This window comes from Pelobates fuscus, chromosome 5 (assembly GCF_036172605.1).
Source record: "Pelobates fuscus isolate aPelFus1 chromosome 5, aPelFus1.pri, whole genome shotgun sequence".
Taxonomy (NCBI): domain Eukaryota; kingdom Metazoa; phylum Chordata; class Amphibia; order Anura; family Pelobatidae; genus Pelobates; species Pelobates fuscus.
Window position 1 is genome coordinate 257,305,033 of NC_086321.1, and position 23,651 is coordinate 257,328,683.

General features: G+C 36.5%; 1 protein-coding gene across 3 annotated transcripts in view; it reads left to right on the plus strand.

The window, feature by feature from the left end:
• The window catches only part of BNC2 (basonuclin zinc finger protein 2), a 569,366-nt gene that overhangs the window by 335,129 nt on the left and 210,586 nt on the right, over positions 1-23,651 (plus strand). For 2 of the 3 annotated variants that reach the window (XM_063455247.1, XM_063455245.1), the window contains exon 3: positions 12,128-12,331. In XM_063455247.1, the coding sequence (XP_063311317.1) occupies positions 12,128-12,331 (204 nt within the window). Of the gene's footprint in view, positions 1-10,773; positions 10,823-12,127; positions 12,332-23,651 lie in introns of those variants that run through there. The other variant, XM_063455249.1, reaches the window with a different exon arrangement.

A 23,651-nucleotide genomic window follows, 5' to 3' on the forward strand; every position in this document is an offset into this window, starting at 1 on the left:
AAAACATTACTTAATACACAGATCAACATTTGTAAGACACCTTCAAATGTTTATAAAAAAAAAATAAAGGTTAAAAAAAAACAGACAATAATGATCATAGTAATAACAAGAAAAAAGATCAGTAATAACAATTGTAAAATGATCAATTTTGATAATAGCTAGCAGAGAACAGAAGGAAAAAAAACAACTCTTTTAAGGATGGGCCTGAAATGACTCCCTACAGCCTTGTTAGCTCACCCTAACAGAAATGCTAATTTATTTTGTATCTAATTCAAATGCACGATTAAAGGAAAATAAGGAGGTAGTTTTTCATTAGCTGTTTTTTTATATATAAGTAATATCCTTGATGAACAGCAGGTGCTTTTGAAAGACAACATTAGGTAACAGCAGTGTTGTATATTAGATTAGCAAAGTCAAGCCCTCGAAAAAAGGAAAATAAAATAAGTTCTTAAATTAATAAAATGCATGTAGATAAATGTTGCAAGAATATACGAATGTTTATATATTCTAATGTGTTTTTCATTATTATGAAATTTAGTGTGTATATATATATATATATATATATATATATATCTTGATATTGGATCTTGATAAAGACCCAGGAGGCTCGAAACGTTGATTTATTTTTCAATACATATTTTTAAAAATCCCTAAGGAGTGCTCCATTTCTTTACCGTGTTGAAGATGTTAAGAAACATGTTGGCACAAATAATGTATATAATGTATATATGAGGAACATAAATTGAAATAGGGGTTAAATCTGTGGTTCCCAAAACAGTCCTCATGGCCCACCAACAATGCAGGATTTACGCATTTCTCTGTTTTATTTTAATGGAGACACTGACAAAACCTAGACTGTTGCTGGGTCGTGAGGACTGGTTTGGGAACCACTGGGCTAGATCGATGCACTGATTTAGCTCAGAAAATGGCAGTACAATAGTGAGATAGTTCATTTTTAGTCACATGGTGAGAAAGTCACTGTGCCCTTGAAGCCAGTTAGAGGATGGAGATATATAATTAGGCTCTTGTTTTGAAAAAAAACTTTCACAACCAATTAAGAGTGGTTGAGACATATGACTTAAAATGAATCAAGAGAATTTTACAGATGAGTTGGAAGGACAGTCTATACATAGCGTTGTGCATATACATGTTTTCTGGTCCTCTAGATCAGAGGTAGGCAACCTTCAGCACTTCAGATGTTGTGGACTACATCTCCCACAATGCTCTTACAGGCGTAATACTGGCAAAGTATCAGCAGAGATGTCCACAACATGCAGGAGTGCTGAAGTTTGCCAACCCCTGCTGTAGATCATAGAATTTGTGATGACCTTTTAAAAAAAAAAAAACTTGCTCATCTTAAAATACTACAGTTTTGGTTGTTGTTAGTCATGCAATAGTCTGCAGAATTAAGCTGTTGTGTAATGATACTTTCACTAACAGTTGCTAGAAGGAGAAACCTAACCATGTTATTTTGTGTGAGAATGTTTTTGTTTTTTTTCTTATCAAAATAGTTGTGTAATTTCAATAATTGGGGTTTCCAGTGGATTAGCAGTAGATTTGTAGACTGATCTAGGAATATTACTAAGATTTCCATTAAATGCTGTTATCTGGAGGGATTTCAATCAGCTTTTTTCTAAAGCAGCATAAATGTAGTGACATTGTAGACTGTTGCGTGCAAATAATGTGATGACCCCATTAGACTGTTGACATGGGATAAACATTCTGTTCACTGCTCACTCCAGTAAGCCATATCATTTTAAGTAAACAAGCGGAGACCCATAAATGGTCATCAATACTGCAAATGGATATCCTATTTATGGTTAGTTTTCCAGGAAAATATTAAGAATGATAATTGGTGGAGAGGTAAAAAGAGAAAAAAAGGAAATAATATATATTTATCAAAGTGTACGTTAATAACAATGTTCAATGCAAAATATGCTTACATCAACAAGTCATGATCTTGAGACTCCAACAGACGTGTTTTTCAAGTCACTAAGGGCTTAGTAGATCTGAGAATGACTATTCAGTTACCCAAGATACATTATCTCTGCACATCAATCCAGTCCCAAGTTTTAGAATTTCAGCAAAAAAAAAAAAAAAAATATAGTGGTTTAAATGGGCGAACCACTACCAGTTGTACTCAACTAGGTTTAATTAAAATTATGACCTTTTAGTGCTTTTTGAGGACTAACTTTGAAAAAGAACGACCTAATGTGATGTTAGGATCAAAAGGTCTAGGAGAACGTAATATTTATCTTCAAGAATTGATTCTGAACATCAAAATATGTGCCTGGTCATATAGTTATCTGGCCCAATTCCCTGTCAATGGAGAGGCAATTGCATCCATATGCACAGCACAATCCATGTGATTATTTTTTTTTTATCCCTCTCTAACTACATCCCAGTTCACTTTTCAGTTTGCTTCACAATGACTGACAATGATTGGATATAATAGTTTGATTAATCGCCATTGATAGAACAATTATTCTGACCAACCTCATTGTAATATTTAACAGCATCAGTCTCCTAAATAGACTTCATGAAGGTCTCTAAAATTTCCCAAAACTGAATTTATTCTCCCTTTCAACCAATATGCCGATGATGCCCAAATCCACTCTAGCTCTCCCTCGGATATCTCAGATATCTATTAGTTTTTCTTCCTTTCTTCTTCCTCCCTATCGATGTTCTAATGCTAATTAAAACGTAACTATATCATGCTAGGTTTCAACTATATGTTCCTCTTTTGCTGCTCTATTTGCTAATAGTAAATAATAATGTTAATACAATAATTACAAAATTGCAAATAAGGAAGTGTGATGTCATTAGCAATAGGATAAGTGCAGGGCCATACAACCTGCAAGTTGGAGATCCTTGTTCTTGTCAATCTGCTCCAAAACGGTTAAACACAAACCTGTAGCCTACTAGCATCACCACTATAACAGACTGTAGAGTTTTCATTTAAAGCCTCATTTCTTCTTATGACCTAAAACTCTTCACCTTCCTAATAAAATGTCTCTATCTGGTGAAACTTTCATGAATGTCTTCCATATCCATACAACTCACAGTTATGAGAGTCACAACCAATCTTTACACATTCCCCGAACATCCTTGATCCCATAATCTACAACATTTCTGTTATTTTCACCTATGATACACTTCTGCTAAAGCCCTTTACTGGTATCTTGTGTCACACCTATCCTTTTGCCTTTTAGAGTACATGCTTTCATGCAGAACTCACAAAAACAACTGTATCAGTTTATTTCTGTTGTAGATTGTTTCTTTTTATTTATAGTATTCATTTGCAAGCTCCCAACAGTGGCGTACACATAACCCATGGGGCCCGGGTGCGAAACTGATCCATGGGCCCCCTCCCTCCATCCCTCTCCCCCTCTCTCCCCCCCTCCCTCCCTCTTCCCCCCTCTAATCCCCCCCCACAGACACACACACACATACATACAGAGACACACACACATACATACAGAGACACACAAACACAGACAGACAGATACATACAGCCACATACAGACACAAATTACACATACAGACAGACAGACAGGCACACATACATACAAACAAGACAAACATATATACAAACAGACAGAAAGGCACACATACATACAGACAGGCACACACATACACACAGACAGACAGACACACACACACACACACAAAACACACATACATACAAAGACACATACATACATAAAAACAGACAGGCACACACACATACATACAGACAGACACAGACAGACAGACAAGCACATGACAAACATACATACAAAGCCCATACCCCCCATTCTACAGCACATACCCCCACTCTACAGCCCATTCCCCCTACTCTACAGCCGATACCGCTACTCTACAGCCCATATCCCCTACTCTACAGCCCAAACCCCCTACTCTACAGCCCATGCTCCCACTCTACACCCCATTCCCCCCTTTTACGCCCCTACCCCACTGCTATAGCCCCTATTCCACTCTTTACAGCCCTTGCCCTCTCTCAGCGCCCTCTTTTGTAGCCCCTGTACCCCCTCTAGAGCCCCTGTGTCCCCCCCTCTACAGACCCTGTGTCCCAACCCTCTACAGCCCATGTGTGTCCCCCTCTACAGCCCCTGTGTCCCTCCCCTTTACAGCTCCTGTGTGTGTTCCACTCTACAGCCTCTGCCCCCCCTACATACCTTGTCCCCCCTTGTACATACCCTATCCCCCACCACAGCCTCTGAACCCCTTCTAGAGCCCATGTGTCCCCATCTGCAGCCCCTTTGCACCAGGAATGAGGTGGTCTCAACCCCTGTGGGTTTTATTTGGGGGGGGGGGGGGGGCGGCAGCAAAATGATACTTGTGTAGCTAAAAATCTTTGCACTGACCCAGATTAGAACCCTGCAAAAAGCACTGAATCACTGAGGTGTCCTGATTCACAGTATGATGAAGTTGGGAGGTATGTAGTTGTGCAGAATGTGTTGGTGTTCACAGTGTTTGTTATAGTATATAACGGGTATAACGGGTATTATAAATTCACTTTAGCTAACATACAGAGCAATTTGAAAATTCACTTTAAATTCTCACTTTAGTGAAGAACCCTGTTCGTAATAAGACAGAAAGGACACTGTCCACAATATCCAATAAGATTAGCATTTACATGTATTTATAATTTGACTTCTGCAAGGGAAAAGGATCAGAGCGACAGCTGCCAAAAATTAAATACAGATTCAAAAATCGTTTGACATTTTTTTTTATGTAGAAATGTGATTTCTTTTTCTTCAAGATCTGTTTTAAATAAATCCTTTATAACAAAGATCATTCTTACATGTCATCGGTCCTGTAGGGGTTAAACTCTTTCATAGCGCTATAATTCATCTAGTATTATTTGAAGTGAACACTACATATTGAGAACAAAGAGTTGCGATATGGCAAACAAAATAATGGAAATGTGTCAACTGCATTATGTGTAGTTCTTCAAACATCTTTTCATATATAACATTTAAAGGGACACGTCCAGCACCATAACCACTACAACTTATGGTAATGATTATGATGCAAGGACTCTATTCCTGAAAACATAACTTTCAATACTCCTAATTTTTGTTGTTGTTTTCTTGTTCCTATCTGCTTTCCCAAGCTCCATCCTTTCTCATTACTATTATGCCTTATTTTTTAAAGTTCTTGGCCATTCTGCTGCACTGTACATGGATACAATTGGTACAAGTAAGAAGACAAAGGTACAGTATATCTGAGATAATACAGAATTTGACAAACAAATACCTGAGTAGCTAAAGGCCTAATTCCAGTGAGAACTTATAATCTAAATCAGGGATAGGCAACCTTCGGCACTCCAGATGTTGTGGACTACATCCCCGGCAAAGCATTATGGGAAGTGTAGTCCAAACCATCTGGAGTGCCGAAGGTTGCCTATGCCTGATCTAGATATTACAAGGTGCTTTCTTCGTCTATAAAGGTGTTTTGATTCATGTAATCGCAAATAAATGGTAAGACCCACCTTAAATATGCACTGCAATTTTAAATATGCATATTGCAGAACTAGAAACAGTGTAGAGGTGAGCTACAAAACTAGTAAGGAGAATGGAAAACATTAGTTGTGAAGAAAGGCTAGAAAAACTTGATATGTCTTCTTTAGAAAAAAAAGAGCTCTACTGTAAGGTGTTATGATAATACTATACAAATATATAGTTCATCAGCAGGAATATAGAGCAGATAAAAGGTTACCCATTACGACTAGAAGAAAGGTGTCGACTAGAAGAAAGGTGTCTTTACTTACAGCAGAGGAAACAGTTCTTTACAGTAAGAACCATAACGATTTGGCATTCTCTGACTAAATGGGTTGTATTATCAATTTCTCTAATTTAAAAAAAAGAAAAGGCTTGGTTGCTTTTTTGCATAAACAGAAAATTCAAGGATATCATCGATATGTATGTAAACAATTTGTTGAGCCAAGGGGAAATCTGATTGCCATTATAGAGTCAAGAAGGATTATTTTTCCTTTTTTGTGTCATAAATGGAAATGGCTACAGTTGCTTTTTCTTTGCCTTCTTGTGGATCAACAGCATAATTGAAAGTCAATGGCGCTACTATCACCTCTACCTCGCAGGCTCGCTGCCTAGGGATTCTTTTCGATTCTGACCTCTCTTTTACTCCCCATGTCCAATCGATAGTCAAATCCTGTCGCTTCCAACTCAAGAACATAGCGCGCATCCGCCCATATCTAACGCCAGACGCGGCTAAGATACTGTTCATGCTGTTGTTCTCTCTCGCCTCGACTACTGCAATCCCCTTCTCACCGGTCTTACATGTTCCCAGCTTGCACCGCTGCAATCTATAATGAATGCGGCTGCGAGGCTTATTTTCCTGTCCGGTCGCACCTCCCACGCCTCCACGCTCTGTCAGTCCCTGCACTGGCTTCCAGTTAGAAATAGGGCCCAATTCAAAATTCTGGCGCTTGCTTACAAATCCTTACATAATGCTGCTCCAACATACCTATCCTCCCTCATACACAAGTATGTCCCGTCAAGACCCCTGCGCTCATCCCAAGACCTACGCCTATCCTCTGCCCGGATCCCCACCTCTGACGCTCGCCTTCAAGACTTCTCTAGGGCTGCACCTATTCTGTGGAACTCCCTTCCCTCCTCAATCAGACTTTCACCCAGCCTCCACCCCTTCAAAAAATCTTTGAAAACTCACTTCTTCATTAAAGCGTATCAATTAAACTGTCAGCAGGCTTCTCATCCCCCACCCCATGACTCCTTTCCTGCAACTGTCAAAAATGACCTACCAAGCACTCAATAAACCCTTCTCTAACAAACTATTTAATTCCCCTACTTTAACCCTTTGTGTCATTATACCCCACTCCCTCTAGCATGTAAGCTCATTGAGCAGGGCCCTCAACCCCTATGTTCCTGTACGTCCAGTGGTCTGATCTCAATTATGTGTCTGTTAGTCCACCCCTTGTACAGCGCTACGGAATTTGTTGGCGCTATATAAATAATAAAATAATAATAATGTACTTCAGGGTTGAACTTGATTGGCTTTTTTCATCACTATGTAACTCAGTGATGTCACATAGGGAAGCCTAGCTCAGGAGAAGTTGTTGTTAATGTTAATATTTATTTATTTTTATATAATTAGTATTTTACAGTATGTTTATCTATATTTCCCAGTTTATTAATTGTATGTCATGAATTTATTGAGCATATGCCATGATTACAAATGGTTAAATGAACAGTTTTATTTTGTGTGCATACCAGATTGCTGATTTCCTTTATTTCCAGCCAGATTATTTCCACTGTTGCCATATATTTTTAATATGCAATTTATACTCTCATATTGTACTGTAACACAAAGGAACTCCACAACTGTCATAACCGTTACAGTGCGCTTTAGAACACTTTGACTTCCACTACAGCGAGAGGTTCCAGTTTAGGAGATTTTATTAGTTCTCCTTAGCTAAACATTGCAGTGAACGGCTGGACCATTGGTTGACAGCGTCAGAGAACCTCTCTCAGCCAGTGAGAGCTCAGCTCAGAATGAGAGCTTGCAGTTTTCTGTAGCTGTAGTGGAGGTGGGGATCGGCATCCAGGTAAGAAGTCAAACCAATCTAAAACACTTTGTCTATCCACGACGGGCTCATTAAGGGCCGCCCAGGTACTCCAGGCACCGTTATGGGACATCCAGGCACTCCTGTAGTGGTTATGGTGCTTAGAGTGTTCCTTTCATTTTGGGCTTGAATAAGACCAACATAAGATTGAAATGATGCCTTTTACTGATGCAAAATGAAAATACTTTGCTGAAAGTGTACAGTCAGCTGTCATTTTTTGTATTAGTTTGAGTTGTATAAGTATTTGTGCTTTGTGCTTGCGCAAACACACCCTACTCATTCTGTTTAAAGGAATACTATAGTGTTAGGAATACAGATATGTATTCCTAATGCTAGTCACCATTTAGGTTAATGGGCCAGCCCTGCCTGGGTTAAAGAAGGTGAATTATTTACTTTTCATCCCTTGCCGCACCTGTCTCTCCTCCGTGTAACTCTTGATGTTGATGAACTCAGCCAATCCAATGCTTTCTCATAGGAAATGAAATATGCTATGTGTGGCCAATCAGATATTCTCCTGAGACTCGGACTAAAATAGCAGCATTTTAACATGCTATGTTACAGGAGCGCCCCTAGTGACTGTCAGCCACTAGAGCAAGTAAACTCTACAAAGAAAGATTGTTATTCCTGCAGAACGACAATATTTTCAGCTGAAGGTCTAAGAAGGGGGCACATGTCACTCAGACCACTTCATTAAGATGAAGTGGTCTGGGTGCCTATGGTGTTCTTTTACGTTGGGCTTGCACGTAAACAACACAGGGCCAGGCATGCACATGCATGAAGTACAGCTCTAGCATGAATACCATGAACATGGGAGACTAGCCTTTTCCATGCGATGTCAGTAGGTATAGTGTGGTTCTTGGTCACCTCAGATAAACAAAAAAAAAATCAAGAAAATGCATTAAAATTAGAAGGTATGTTTTCAAGGACAGGGACTTTCTAACGCCATAGCTGTGACAATGTGCTTCTGTTTATGGCGTTTGGAGTGTTCCTTGATGCAAAGATCCATTGAGTCTTCCAGACGTGGGCAAAATATTAACTAACTATTAGGTGAGCAAGGACCCGACAGTACGCCTTACTTATCACATCTGGTTCAATGTCCATCATTCGCATATTAACCAGGTGTGTTAATTAGTTTCATATTCTGGGTTTTGCAAAGCTATCACCAAAATGTGATGGAAGAGTCTAGCAAATGCCGTCTACTGAACTAATCTATTCAATTATTGATTCTAGCAATATCAATTACTATTGGATTTTAACCCTTCTTTGATCTGATCTGAAGAAAAAGTGAAACACCTTTAATTAAAAAAAAAATTTAATTTCTATTTTTAAACAAATCATTAAAGGCCCGTTTGCTTCTTTTAAAAGGACAAAGGGTTTGTTTTTTATGGTTTTTCAGTGTCAAGTTCGACAAACCATTCACACTTACTCATATAATACCAGTATGATACCAAGTGTAAGAATTATTTTCTGGACTTGTTAACTATGCATTTCAATTATTGCCATGAACCTTGCATTCATACACAAAGGGTAAAATGATTCCAGAGTCCAGACTCATATGTCTGTGTATGTTAGTATAATGGACATTACTAGGAGGTTTTGGGACCTTCCTTATTGCAGAGCCCTGCATAGGGAGATCAACTTTGGCTGTATTAGGCTAGCCTACCTAATAACCCTTGCACAAAACATATTGATTTCTTGGAGAGAGTTTATGAACTAAATAAACTTGAAGTTGGTATCTTAATAAACTGCTTCTCCAAGTCTGTCACATTGAGTTTCAGTTGCATGCAGTTTGGTAGGCTTGGGTGGGGGCCGCTCGAGTGGGATTCTTGGGAGAGACTGGGGGGGGGGGGGGAGGGGAGGGGTGAGACTAATTCTGTTACAGATTGTTCACAGCAGGACCTCCAAATTAGCCCTTTGTTTTGTAATGCCACCTTGCCTGGGCTCTCTTTGAGCACATTTCTCAGTTTTACCCTAATGAGTTGCAACACTGATAATGTGCCTGATGATCTTTCATTGATTTCACTATCACTTGCTTGTCTAGTAATTGATCCGTTGCTGAGCTTCTAGTTAATTATATCGGCTTTGACATGGCACAGTCCTCTGGGAATTTCAACTCTTGCAGAATAACAGTTTTAATAAAACAGTCTATTACTGCAGCAGGTGCTTTTACTGCATCCTCACTTAACTCGCACACGCACACGCACACACACACACACACACATAAATGTATGTATGTATATATATATATATATATATATATATAAACATCCTTACATATATATATATATATATATATATATATATACAGTGCAGGGTTTAAAAGTGCAGGACAGAGGGGAGCGGTAGGTGGGTTGGGGGAGGTGTAGGAGTTAGAGCAAAAGAGACAGAGGGAGAGAGAGAGAGAAGGAGGGAGGGGTGCAGAGGAGAGAAGATAAGAGGAAGCCTGCTATTGACAGTGTCCTTAAGCCTCCCTCAAATAACAGCCATTAGTGGGAAGGTCAGGAGCTGAGCAGGCAGCTTGACTGAAGCATTGAGTGCCACTTCAGAAATCAAGAGGCTAGCAAATTTTACAGGAAGTTTAAATGGCTAATATCTGGCTGTGAAAGCACAGCCACTGTTGGCACAATTGACAGTAGGTTCAATTCCCCCCCCCCCCCCCCCCCCCCCACCACCATTTTCCCCATTATTAAATACATATATTAATAATTAAAAACATGAGATTGTAATACACGTGTATAGTCTGTGTGTGTATAGATAGATAGATAGATAGATTATATATATATATATATAGATATGTGTGTGTGTGTGTGTGTGTGTTTGTGTGTGTTTCTGTCTGTCTGTCTATCTGTCTGTCTATCTAGCTGTCTTCACATAGACATAGATATGTGTTTAATTGTTTTTTCACCTCCTTTTCCTCCAGTGTATCCGCAGCTCCCAAGCGTTGTTTGTGTTTGTGTTTGTGTGTGCTTAATGTTGGTGAACTGGAGGAAAGTTTAACAGGAAAGCTTTCAAGAGATGTGGGATGAAGAGAGCGAGGCACATTTCTGTCCACACAGCATCGGTTCTCTCATCTCTCCTCATTGTGCACTAATGACACTGAGCAGTCACTCCAGCTCTTTGCTCACGTCTTTTGTTTGTTTTCCAGAATGTGGATGCAGGCTTTATTGTTACCCTGCAGACAGGGAGAAAGTGCTGCTTTCTGTCCTACTGCAAGTATGTATTTTATTACAAGAAAATTTACCTTGACTTTCTGATATTTTTTTAAAGCAACCTTTAGAACAAAAAATCCTGCTTTTTGTTGGTAGAGAATTTAATTCCTTAATTCCTGTAACACATCCAAAGTTGTACAGTAATGTGAGGGGTTAATACACGTTTTGGTCAGCTTCCAGTGCAGGCTTTGAATCTCAAAGAAAAATGTTTGTGTTTTTTTATGTGTCTTTTGAGACATATTTTATCGTGCATATAATAAGTCCTCTTTCTTTGGTATACGTTTTCTTTACGTTATATTAGTTTGTATGTTTCTGTTGTTCTTGGGTTTTATTTGTTATGTTGCATGTAAATGTATATGGTATGTTGTTTATTTTTTGTATTAAATGCAGTTTGTTAAAGAAAAGCAGCACAACTTTGTGACATGTAAAGCTGTATTTAAAAACTAGACCTTGCTGGACAAAATAATAATTTGGGATTTTTTTTTTTTTATTCCTATGTTTTGTGTGTTTCTTTATTGACATCCTTATTGGCAACCAAGTGAAATTAGTGAAATTATTATTTCACCTTCACGGGCAAGTCTTCTCCTTTAACTTTCAATGTGATGTTTTTAACATGGTCAAAGAGAAAAAAACAAAATGCATTATACTGCACAAAGAGGTGCGTGGCACAGACAAGTGTCAGATGTGGCATTCTTAACTTGACAGCAATGTTGAAAAAAAGCAGGAGATATAAAAGAGACAGGCAGCGCAGAAAGGGCCAGAACCTTTCCCTCCCAACTGCCTGTGATCAGTGAAATCCTTAATATGTGTGTGCGTGTCTATGTGTATATGGGTATCTGTAGGCTGAGAGAGGTTAGTGCAGGATGTCATTTGGTGCCTGACAATGGAGCAGTGCAGTTGACTCTGTGCTCTCCTATCTAGTGACATCCGTAAAGCTTTTTCTTGGGGTCTCTGGCATTTTTTTCTTCTTTAGAGTAATATGCACACCTGACAGGCAGCTGTTAAGCTGAGCAAAGAGGAGCCTTGGGGAGTCACAATCCATGCATAAATGATAGGGGTATCTGTGAGGAAGGTGCAAAATAAGCTTTGCATCTTTCACCCCCCACCAGCAGCACATCCCTCCTTGCTACTTCACCTCCCACCCACCCCTTTCCTCATCCTCTCCTACACATTTTTTTTCTTTCTTTTTCTTTCTTTTTTTTTTACTCTCTTTCCCTAAATGAAATGCAGCCTACATGCAGCTCTCTAACTACTCCACACTTGTGCTACTGAATGTCAAGAGGCTCAAAAATCCACCTTCACTTTTCAGTCAGAAGAATCAGAAGTGGATGTGAGAGACAGAGACACACCAAGAGACAGACAGCGAGACAGGAGGGTGAGAGACTGGGCATTCAGAGACCAGTGCCCTGACACCTCCATGCAGTTCGGAACGAGGACGCCGGCAAGTGAGCCCGGGTACATGGGGGCATGGCAGAACTGTGATGCGAATCTCCTCTTCAGAATGTCCCAACAGGTGAGTGCATCTTTCTTTCTACTTACACACGTGTATATTGGTTTAAAAAATAAAACTGATTGCGTTCCTTCTTTTTAAACATGTTTAGTTGGTTACATTCGGTGCTTTTTTTTTTTTTTAAATGAGTTTGTGGTGTTTGCAATTTTTTTCTTTTTTCTTATCTATCGTAGGTGATTACAACTACAGAGATATATCTTTTATGGTTTATAGAGAAGTTTGGGCACTTTGTTGGTGGTTTTCTTGATGTTAATGCTATAATTTATTTTTCTTTCTTTTTGAATATCTTTTTTTTTTGTTTTGTTCGTAACCTGAATTGTTACCTACAAAAATCAGCTGTATTCAGTCTGTCCTCTTCCGTGTTGTTCAGAAAAATAGGAAGTTTTAAAATCCGAATGAAATTTAGATGAAATGCGAAGCAATTAGCCCGTAGCATCCTTTCTGCGAAAGTAATCAAAAGTGGAATTAAAACCACATCCACTTTTCCCTTCTTCCCCTCCCTGATTTCCCAGTGATAGAATTTTGAGGGGCCCCTCTGTTAGGATCTTAATTGACTTCATGTGGTTGAGTACTGCTTGCTTCAGTTCTCAGATGAGCTAAACTGCAGTGTTGTTCAAACTGCTCAGGGCACACCGTGAAGGGTTGATAACTAAGGCAGTTAAGCTTTTCTTCCGTCTTTTCCTTTCTTTTCACTTGTTTGCAATTTTCAACCCATTCTCTGTTCTTCACTCTTTACACGTTTCTTTTCCATCTTCTTAATTAACCGCTACGCAAATCTTTTTTTCTATGTCTTTTACATTCTTTAACACTTATACATAAACACACTTTTTCTCCCCCTTCTTTCACTCACACTGCGAGGCTGTGTCTTGGCGTCCTCCCCAGAGCTTTTTTCCTGCAGCGGGGGCCACCTTAAAGGCAGATTGGTATGCTGCTATTGACGGGAAAGCTGAAATGTTATTGCGAGGCCAGTAACATCATATAATTAATCACACAAGCCGGTGTCTCTGTACCAAGCACATGGTTATACTACCCAGCCGGCTGCATCTTCTCTTACACATCCTCCTTACTGAGCATAGATAAAAAAAAAAAAAAAGAAGCAACGTTTACGTATTTACCAAGGTCTTAAGTACTGACAAATACGTTAACGTTTTAATTTAAATTATTTATAGACTGAACAGTTTATTTGTATGTATATATATTTTTTTTAGTGGAGAAATTAATGTCATGCCAAAATTCTTAACTATTATTATTTCTTTTCTTTTTTTTTATATATCCATAATTTTGTCTCTGATTGTTATAGGTTATTTTGTTTGTCTTCATGTGCTGTGTGTTTTTGTTGAACTTTCTTTTTGTTGTTGTTTTTGTTTTTTTACTTTATTGTGGCATGTATCTATAATCTCTGAATTTTTATAAACCACATGTGATCTAAAAAGTTTCATCATAAACACTGCTACGTAACCTGGTTGGGGTGGGGGGGGGGGAATTAAAGGAATCAGTGATATAGAGAAATAACTAAACTACTATACTTGCTCAAAACCCCTCACTGGATGAAAGTGCTTTAACAAGGCATATTTTGGTATCTCCTGTAGAGGGACCCTGATTACTGCTGATAATACTGTAAGCTGATATGAATCTCTAACGAACATAAGCACGAACAGCCACTCCAGTGCTTAATTCTGCCCCAAAGCCAGAAGGTAACAGACACTCAAAGTGAAAGAGAGCTTTGTAATATATAGGAATGTCATATCCCTATGAAATAGGTACAACATGCAGTGGCAGTGTGAACATCTTTTTTTAAGTATTATCTATATGCTAATTATATTTTTCTTAGATCTTAGAGTTTTATAGTATTTCATTCTTTCTTAGATTCTATGCAATGGTTAATGGAATGACCTCAATAAACAAATAAATTTAAAAAAAAACAGCAACATAAAATTGGGTTTCAAGCTGATGACATCCAAAAAACTAGCGAGATGTCCAAATTGTTTCACACTGGTCACCGTTTTATTTTTATTAAAATAACAGTTTGTTCTTTTTTATTATTTATTTCAGGGTCCTATTTCAGTTCCATAGGGATAAAATACTTTCCTGCTGAAGAGTTATTACAATTGCATCCAAATAAAGATCAATTGATAAATGGCTATTGAGCCACAAGGACTGAGTGAACGATTGCCTGTTTGGCATTAATACCGTTAGAAATAAATTTAGACTCAAGCAATCTCAGCAGTGCTACAAAATGCCTAACGTAAACAAACATATAAATTAAGGATTGTGGTGGGGAAGGGAAGTCGTCCTAAATTAGTTCCGGTTTGTGAGATTAAAAAGCTGAGAGAATTGGGACAACTTTTATAATAAGGTTTAATAATTCGTTACTTGTGTTTTGGCAGTGAACATGGATTTAGTGAACTAATGTTAGACATGTGTGTAGAAATATTTGTAGCTGTTCATTTTGTTGTAGTTTAAATATTTTGTAATCATATTAAAAGAAAAGGGAAAAATAAGTTATTTTTAATTCTAAAAATAGTTTATTTAACAAAGGTTCTGATGTGTATTTTATTAGTGTTAGCTTTGGTTAACGTTGAACCTTCAATTCTGAATCTATTTGATCACTTATGGACAAATACAATTTTTATTGATATCCATATTTCAATTGGTTTATCTTACTAAATTTGGATAGAAAAAATGTTAAAATGGTCAGTTACAAAGGAATCAATATTTTTACAGAGGAATCGAATTTTTGTAGCAAAACAGATTACATTTGTTAATTTTTCATAGAATATGAAAATGTAAAGAACGTTGTCCATCTTTGATTTTTGAGTTTTTTTTTATAACATCACTCCGATTTAGCTTAATAAAAATAAATTAGAAAAGGCCAAACACTGATATTTCTTGTAAGATTTTATCGGATTAAAAATCATTCTTTCCTGCTGCCTCAGTAAATTAATTAAGAGAAAATCTGCTAAAGACCGATTTCACAATGAAAATTCACGTAATAATCTCAAACTCAATCTCAAGCGTTTCATTTCTTTTTTTAATGAATTATATAATTTCTATGTTGAGGATACCGATGCTAGAAAAATACATGCAACCTATTTACACCTTTTTTTCTGTTTTTTTTCTGTCTTTTTTCCCCATTTTCTGTTCAGTGTACTTTCTGAGCTGTTACTGTAAATCTGTAACAGGTGGGAATACAATAACTTCTCGATGAATCAAACAAACTATGCAATTAGTAGATGCTTTTGCATTTAGATAGTAATCATTGCAAAAGATAAATACCCAGTTATTTCACCCTCATAACTGTAGTCAAATATTATAGATACTAGCCTATTATTATATAATTAACGTCAACATCTTGTTAAAATGAGCCACACGTTTCATCACCAAAATAACTGATAACCTCAAACCCGGCATTTTTGTGAACTGTGTTCTTTGGGGTCACTTTGATCGATGACAAGTAGAGAATGACCAGAAACCCCCTGCATGTCCTTCCATGACTTATGCCTGGTCACCCCAACCTCTCTAGTCTACATCTGGCAGAGGTATTTATGGGCAAATAGAAGAAGGGGGAGGGGGGGGGGGGGACATTTAAAACAGCAGGAACCAGATCTGGACTGGGATGGATGAAAAGAGAAAAATATATTGTACATTAAAAACTTTCTATTCTATTTGTTCCTAAATGTAGTTTGTTAGAGAATTAGAGATTCGCTTAATTTGTGTACTTTTCTAAATTGTATTACTTTACGTTCTATATAATTCATGTAAACTCAATCAGAAATTCATGCATATTGGTTTGAAATCAGTCATTCTGTTCTACGGTTCACTTTTCTGTCTAAGTATGTTTAATATATGTATTTTATATAATAAGGTAGTGATACTCCTTATAGTGCTAGTTTGCAGTACAGCGGCACTCAAAGTGTTAATCATCCTTTATTTTTTTTTATTTTTTTTTTTTGGTGTGTAATTTAAAACATGTGTGATGGTAAAACAGAAGCCCTAAAATAGACTTGCAATTTAATTTGGGTTCCTTGCAAATTTCATATGATGTAAAAAGTATTTGCCTTGGAAATGATAAGTTCCCTTTGAAAGGGTTAAAAACGACGTGACAGTTATATATGTGATTTATTTAAACCATTGTGCTGCTTGTTTAATTTCTATATGTTAATTTAAAGACATGCTGTATATATAAAATGACTATACCTTATATGATATTATTTATTTGGCAATACAATTGCACACCTGTGCATGCTTGTTCTATAAAACCAATAGAACGTATATATGATAGATATGTATCTTACTCTGTTAATATCTCAGCTTGTAAATTAACATACATGCAAAAAAATATTTAGTGTTCGACATAGCGTAAAGAAAAAAAATGCTAGTTTTTTGTAAACCTGCCTAAACAAAAACATTACTGTGACTGAAATTGAATAATTATTGTGCATTCATGTAAATTGGAAGATGATTATTTAAACGTCAAATACTGTAGTGAACAGTCAGAGAGGACTATGTGCCCCAAGGCAATGGATTGTATGGCCTACTTCTGACATTCCTAAAGCGAGTATAAACCTTTTTCACAGCGATTCTGACTGGTACAGGTGTTTTCAGCACAGAAGAGGTTAAACTTTCACATTTTTAGTACGAAGATGTAATGCACAAAAATATGATAAACCCCTCTGCAGCAAAGTTAGATCAAGCTTTTAAACCCCATATACCATGTTAACAGCTCCTCTCATAGCCATAGCGCTAATATTAGCAATACAATTAAACAGCATTATTAAAGAATAAGGATTTGACAGACACACGCACTGTCTATGTTTAACATCGGACTAACGTTATTAGCAGTGACATTTTTTTCTTCCAGTGTATTATATTCCCTCATTAAGCCCATGTGTTACTTAGCAGCAAAAACATTAGCAGTTCTCTGTAATAATGTCAATCAGGTTAAAGAGACAACGCAAGCTATTAAAATTGCAGAACATGGTTTTGAGCAGTGGGGAGTTTTTGGTTTATGTTATGTTGTTTATATGTGTGTGTGTGTGTGTGTTTTTGTTTTTGTTTTGTATTATCCCAATGTTGATGGTTGTATATGTGGTCTCGTAAACAGTTAAATTTCAATGTGTTGAAGTTTACATTTCCAGTGTACGTTTGCCAAATTTTTATCCTTTTTTAAATCTCTCTTTTTCGAGATGTATTTTTGTTTACTCACAATGCCCATTCTAATCGAAAAGGTGGCGTTGTTTGCATATTGATTTGAAATGTGATGCGTTATTCTTAATGTAAATATATTTACATTTAATCGATCGTCAAACAAATACTTTTTGAATGCTGATTTAATTCCACCAGCTATGCAAATAGCCCACTAGCAATGAAGTACAAGTAGCTTCAGTGTATACTTCAAACCACTCACCCATCCCTTTGACAGTAATTTACTATGTTAACGAATTATAATCATTATCAGCCTATTATCAATGAAAAAAGTAGACACCCTTTAATTTATGAATTATAATTAAGAAAAGCTGGAGAATTGCTCTTGGAATTTTCTCAATTATCAACGATATTGATATGCTCATATTAAATTAGCAGGTTGTTTGTCTGGTTTACACAAAGACATACATGCATGTGTATATGTGTATATGTTTGTATGTGTTTGTAACTTGTGCATATATGTTTCTAAACTGTTTATGAATATTGGACTGTCTACAATATATTTAATATCACATCTGAAGGTTGCATTTTAAGTTAATTCCAACTCTCTCCACGAAAAAAATAATAATGTTGGACGTGTGTGGAGCTTTCACAAATATGTTGCAACATAATCTGTCAAAATTAATGGTCTCATGCTTTCTCTGTGTCCTTTTTAAACTCACTGATTTGGTTTTGTATTCTGTTTTTGGTGCTTTTTTTCTGCTGCAGTACCACATACAAAAAATGCCAGGACTAGGACTAGGACTAAATTTTCTATTACACTAAATGTAATATTTCGACATTTAGTTGTTTTGTTTTAAAAAAAAAAATCTGAAAAATGGTCTGTTTTTGAAAATTCTCATTGAAAAAACACAGTGATTCTTCTTTTAGGCCATCATTATTAAAAACCTAGGCATCTAAGAATTGCTTTCGATCATTTCCAATTCTTCCGAGTTTTCAATTCATTGGCGGTTTCTACACATGTCACTTGAACAGCACAAGCTAAATATTCCATATAGATAGATAGATAGATAGATACATAGACCGATAGATAGACAGATAGATAGATAGAACGATCGATAGACCGATAGATAGACAGATAGATAGATAGATCGACCGATCGATAGATAGACCGATAGATAGACAGATAGATAGATATAGCTTTATTATCCCCTAATTTCCTGACTTTTCTTACAAAGTGTCTTCAAATAAAGGAATAATAACAAAGTACATTGTGGAACGTTTTATAGAAATGACAGCTTATCGAATTGAAGTAAATCCTTTTTATTTAGCCATGTGTTCTGGGACCCGGTTGGATAATCTCTCTCTTTTTTTAAATGATTGATGGGGCCTGGCACTCTTGGCACACTGTCCTAGAGATGGAATGAGTTAATATTGTGCCTATATTCAGTACCATTTAAACCAAGACAGGGTATTGTAACATGTTAAAAGCCTAATCTGTTCACTGTATCAGCCCTCAGCTAAAAGCATCTCATCATTGAAATGATGTACAAGTGTTGCCACTAGCTTGTATCGCAGAGCAACAATAACAGCATGTTTTCTGTTTGTTGTGACTTTGGTTTTTTTTCCCCTTGTTAATGCTCATTATTTGTAACATACAGACAATGCATTAATTGAACTGCTGTACACGTGTCTGGCGTCGACGATACTAACTTGGCAATGAAATGTGAAAATAAGTTGTCATATGTTCATTGACTGTTATCTGCTCAGATAAAAAAAGTACCATCTGGTTTATGAATCCTTCTGTTAAATTTGGGGGTGGGGTTGGGCATAGAAATGGCCAAAATAAGGGAGGTTATATGTATGTATCAATTTATTTAAATTGCATCCTCTTGAATTTAATATAGATATATTATATGTGATTAAATGCACAAATCCATACCTGTGTTTCTGATTTGTGTGTGTGTGTGTAACGTCATATTCCATATAAAATTCATTAACAGTAAGTTATTGCCCAATCTCCTGTAAGTGGCTCTGAATCTGTGACAGGTAGAGGTTATTTTTTTTTAGAATGCATCCATATGGTGTGTGATAGAAATCCCTTTCTGTTGCAATACAGTTCAGCCTAAGTTATCAGATGAGATGCCCAAATAGAAAGAGATGTATCTATGGTTTATGTCGATTATATGTTAGGTGGCAGAGTACTCCAGTTGTTTATATATTGTGCCATAAACCTTACCAAGAATTGGGATGTTTTTAATATTGCTTCACTGTTTTGGAGAAACTTTTATGTGGCACACTTGAAGTTTAAAGCGAGGTTTATCAATAGCACCAATTTGTATCGTGGTTCTAAAATATTTGAAAAGCAAATTATTCCAGGAAGACCATGCTGTGAAGTAACGGGTAATGCCTTTCATAGATGAGTGCTTCTAGCTTCATAGTTGCAGTTTTAGTTTATTTACAGAAATACTCTAAAGTTACATGATTATATACCCTCAAGTAAAATTCTTGTCAGACTTACCTCCTCTTCTTCTAATTGTCGGCAATTGGTTTACATAGTATTGTCAAAGATAGGCATATCTTTTTCATAAAGCGTTTATATTTTTTTTTATAATAGGAAGTGTCTGTTTGTAGAATTTCCAAAGTCTGTTGACCTGGACCAGTGTGGATTGTACACTTCATCCAAGCAGTATCTTAGCTCTAAGAGTAAAGTATGATGGCTTTATTATACTGAAATATAGTGACATTCCAAGTAAACTAAAGTGAACACCCGTCCACCCGCCCCAAAAACCATATGATGCAGACATCAACTGCCATATATATCTGAAATTAAAGAAGTCCTACGTACCTTTCTGCCTTCTAAACAAGGTAGTGGGTATCAACAACAGATGTCTTTTTGCAAAGGTTTAAAAAGGCATTTGGGGAAAATGACCACTACGACAATGATTCCCTATACATGCGCATGTGTATCTGTGTGAAAGAACTGACCTGCAGTACAAATGTAAGTGGAATCATGAGAGCATGATCTCTTATGATAGAGGCGCCTGCTACTTAGTTTGTGCGGTGAAACTGAGTGACACCGAATGATTGATTACGTCTTGAATTGCCACAGCTGTCAATCAGGAATGTGTGTAGTTTGTGAAATCGTTACGTATAAAACCCTCCACAATAAACGCCAAACCCAGCTGATGTCTATCTGCAAGGTAGATAGTCAGTGATATAATCAGGTAGAACCTAGCAGACAAAATATGTCCTAACAGGAACTCTGGGTCAATAAATATATATATATATATATATTTTTCTCCTATATTGTTAGCTAAAATTCAAGATGTAAACATGTATTTAAAGTAAAAAAAAACCCTCAGCATTCCCTTTTCTCTTTGCTATTCATTTGTAAATATCTTTCCTTTTTCTCCGTACATATAAATATATTGGCACATGTATGTAGGTGTGTTATGTGTATGTGTGTAATTATGCAGATTTATTGTGTTAGGAGTATAACACCAATTTAAATGGGTGTTATATATTTTCTCTAGAAACCCTGACCATGGTTTTCAATGTCATATAAATAGCAAAGGACCTTAAAATACCAATACAATAACAAAAATCAGTGGATAAAAAAATAAATAATATATATATAAATAAATAATATATATATATTTTAGATTTCTGAGATCAATATTGAATCTGGTGGAATGTAAAAATATTACCAGTGGTACGTTTATGGGAAAACATTTATAGTGATAGTGTTGCTCGTCATGACATGATGGACTTGCCTTCATTCCAGCTAATTGTGTGACTGATCTTTCAACACTTGTAAGGGTCTACTCCTTATAAGAAGTAAATAGGAACTACTGTCTGTCACTATTATCAACTTAAATACAATAGACAGCAATTGAAACTAACAAGAGAGATCAGATCTGCTTTTTTCCTCTTGTATAGAATACACCCCCAGAATATAAGGATAGAGTTTGTCACATTATGCCAAGTGGGAGATAGTGCCAGGCTGGCCATATGGTAAAATCAGGTTTGAAAATAAATAATTGTTATGAATAAATAGAAATAACACCAAGTAACTCAATATGGCCTTTTTTTCCCCATGATTTGTAAAATGAGTATTTATACACGCCGGTGAAATATTCATATTGCTCGGCTGTCATTAAAATTTCTGGCACAAAAGAGAGATTTACAAATTTGTTACTGAGCCAAAATACAATGTCTGCTGTTAAAATAAATAAATACATGCACAAGGCTTATCGGAATACATTTACTCCATGATACTGCCAGTTTTGAGAAAAGGAATTCATAAAGCAGAATACTGAAAATTTTAGGAAATCGTATTGTTTTGAAAAAATCATGATAAATTGTAAATGTAATCACTTTTTTCCTCAGGTTATGAAAATCAGCTTTCCTATGTAATTAAAGTTTCTCTATTAACAGCCACATGCATTTTATAAACTGTTTCATTCTTTTTTTCAGTCATGTTAATTGTTTTGTCAAAATTTGCATGAATCAGTCAACTTTATTAACAAATTGCACTTGACATACACAGACTAATTTGCACCACAGCCATTGTGGATTTTTATTTTGGTTCTCTTGTCAACAAGAGTTTACCATACCATAATACTGCACTATCCCATTTACTAGAAGTTGCCATAAAAGTATTATATTACTCTAAACTTCCTTTAAGCTATATCTGCTACTCCATTACACTGCCTTCTATTTAATTGCTGTTTGTTTACTTTTTTTTCTTTTTTCTTTTTAAAGAGACAGCAAAATAATTGTAAAAAGGTGTTTTTTTTTTTGTAATGACAACTTAAACATATCTGTGCGGTCTATACAACATCTATATTTGCATCTGATGAGTTTATGCAAATTTAATAAATGTAATTAATTTCAAGGCACATAATGATAGATACTGCAAAATGGTTCTTGTGACTCATGCTGTCATGGGACAAATTTACATTATCTTTTGGTTGATAAAAGTTAAAATAACATTGTTGATGAACAGGTTTAGGACTATCCTGAAATTATTATCAGTCTCCCCACTCAACCATCCTAATCTAATTTCCATATGTAAAAGGTATATGGGACCTATTAATTCAATTTCAATCAAATGAGATTCTCTTGTGGTGGAAAGTAGTGATGACAAAGGTAACCTGTACGTTGCGATAACACACATTGTGAGTCCATTCCCAGGATAAAGTGCCTTGTACCTTAAAAATGCAAGTCCTTTTTTTTATCAAGTTAATAATTCATTGAGATGGTTTGAAAATAGCCAGATAAGGTTATGTGCCCGAAGAGCCCGGTCGTTCAAATTATAATATAGCAAAAATCCCCTGTCAATAGTGGTTTCAATGTGATGCTTTCAACACACAGGGTTAATCACTAAAGCGAGCATTGCTGAGAATTCAAAGTGACATCATAGTGAATTTCAAATTTTAAGGGCCAAAATGAAAACAGAATTGACTTGGAGAATTGTTTGAATCGGCTATTTTGACCTAAATGTTTAAACTCTTTTTGAATGTAGTTTTATTTCATGCCGATTCTCACATAAGTGAATAGCTCTCTCTGTGTTAAAATCTTCTCCAGTCACAACACACAATATAAGCTGGTACCCAGCCCATATTAATAGATCCAAAGATTTCCTCTTATACAGTACCTAGCCTACTGGATCTAAAAGTGTCTAAATACCCTTGTTTCCCACCATATTCAATATACAGTGCAAATACAGACTCTGTACATTTAACAGCCTTATCTAAGGATAGAATGCAGATTCACAATCACAAGAAAAAAAAGCAAAACAGTTGGTTTTGTTTCTCTTACATAAATCATATATTGAACTGTAATAATTATATTTGAGATCATACAACAAAAGGAAGGCAGAAACCCATTGTGCATAATACACGTTTCTCTATTGTCGTATTCTTCTTGTCTTCCTGCTTTTAAGCTAAAGGAATCCTCCCTGATTGATAAGCCAGCACAAAAATCTGATCAGTATGTGGGGTGTACTCCTGTTGGGATAACACAGGGAGAGGCTCTGCTAGGCCCCAAGTGCTGAACAAAGCTTTTCATGCTTTGCCAGGTCACTGTGACACTGTGGGTCTGATTGCAGGAGAACAGATTGTCTGACCCGATACAAGCCTGGCGTCAACTGCAGTCCAAGCAATCATGAGCC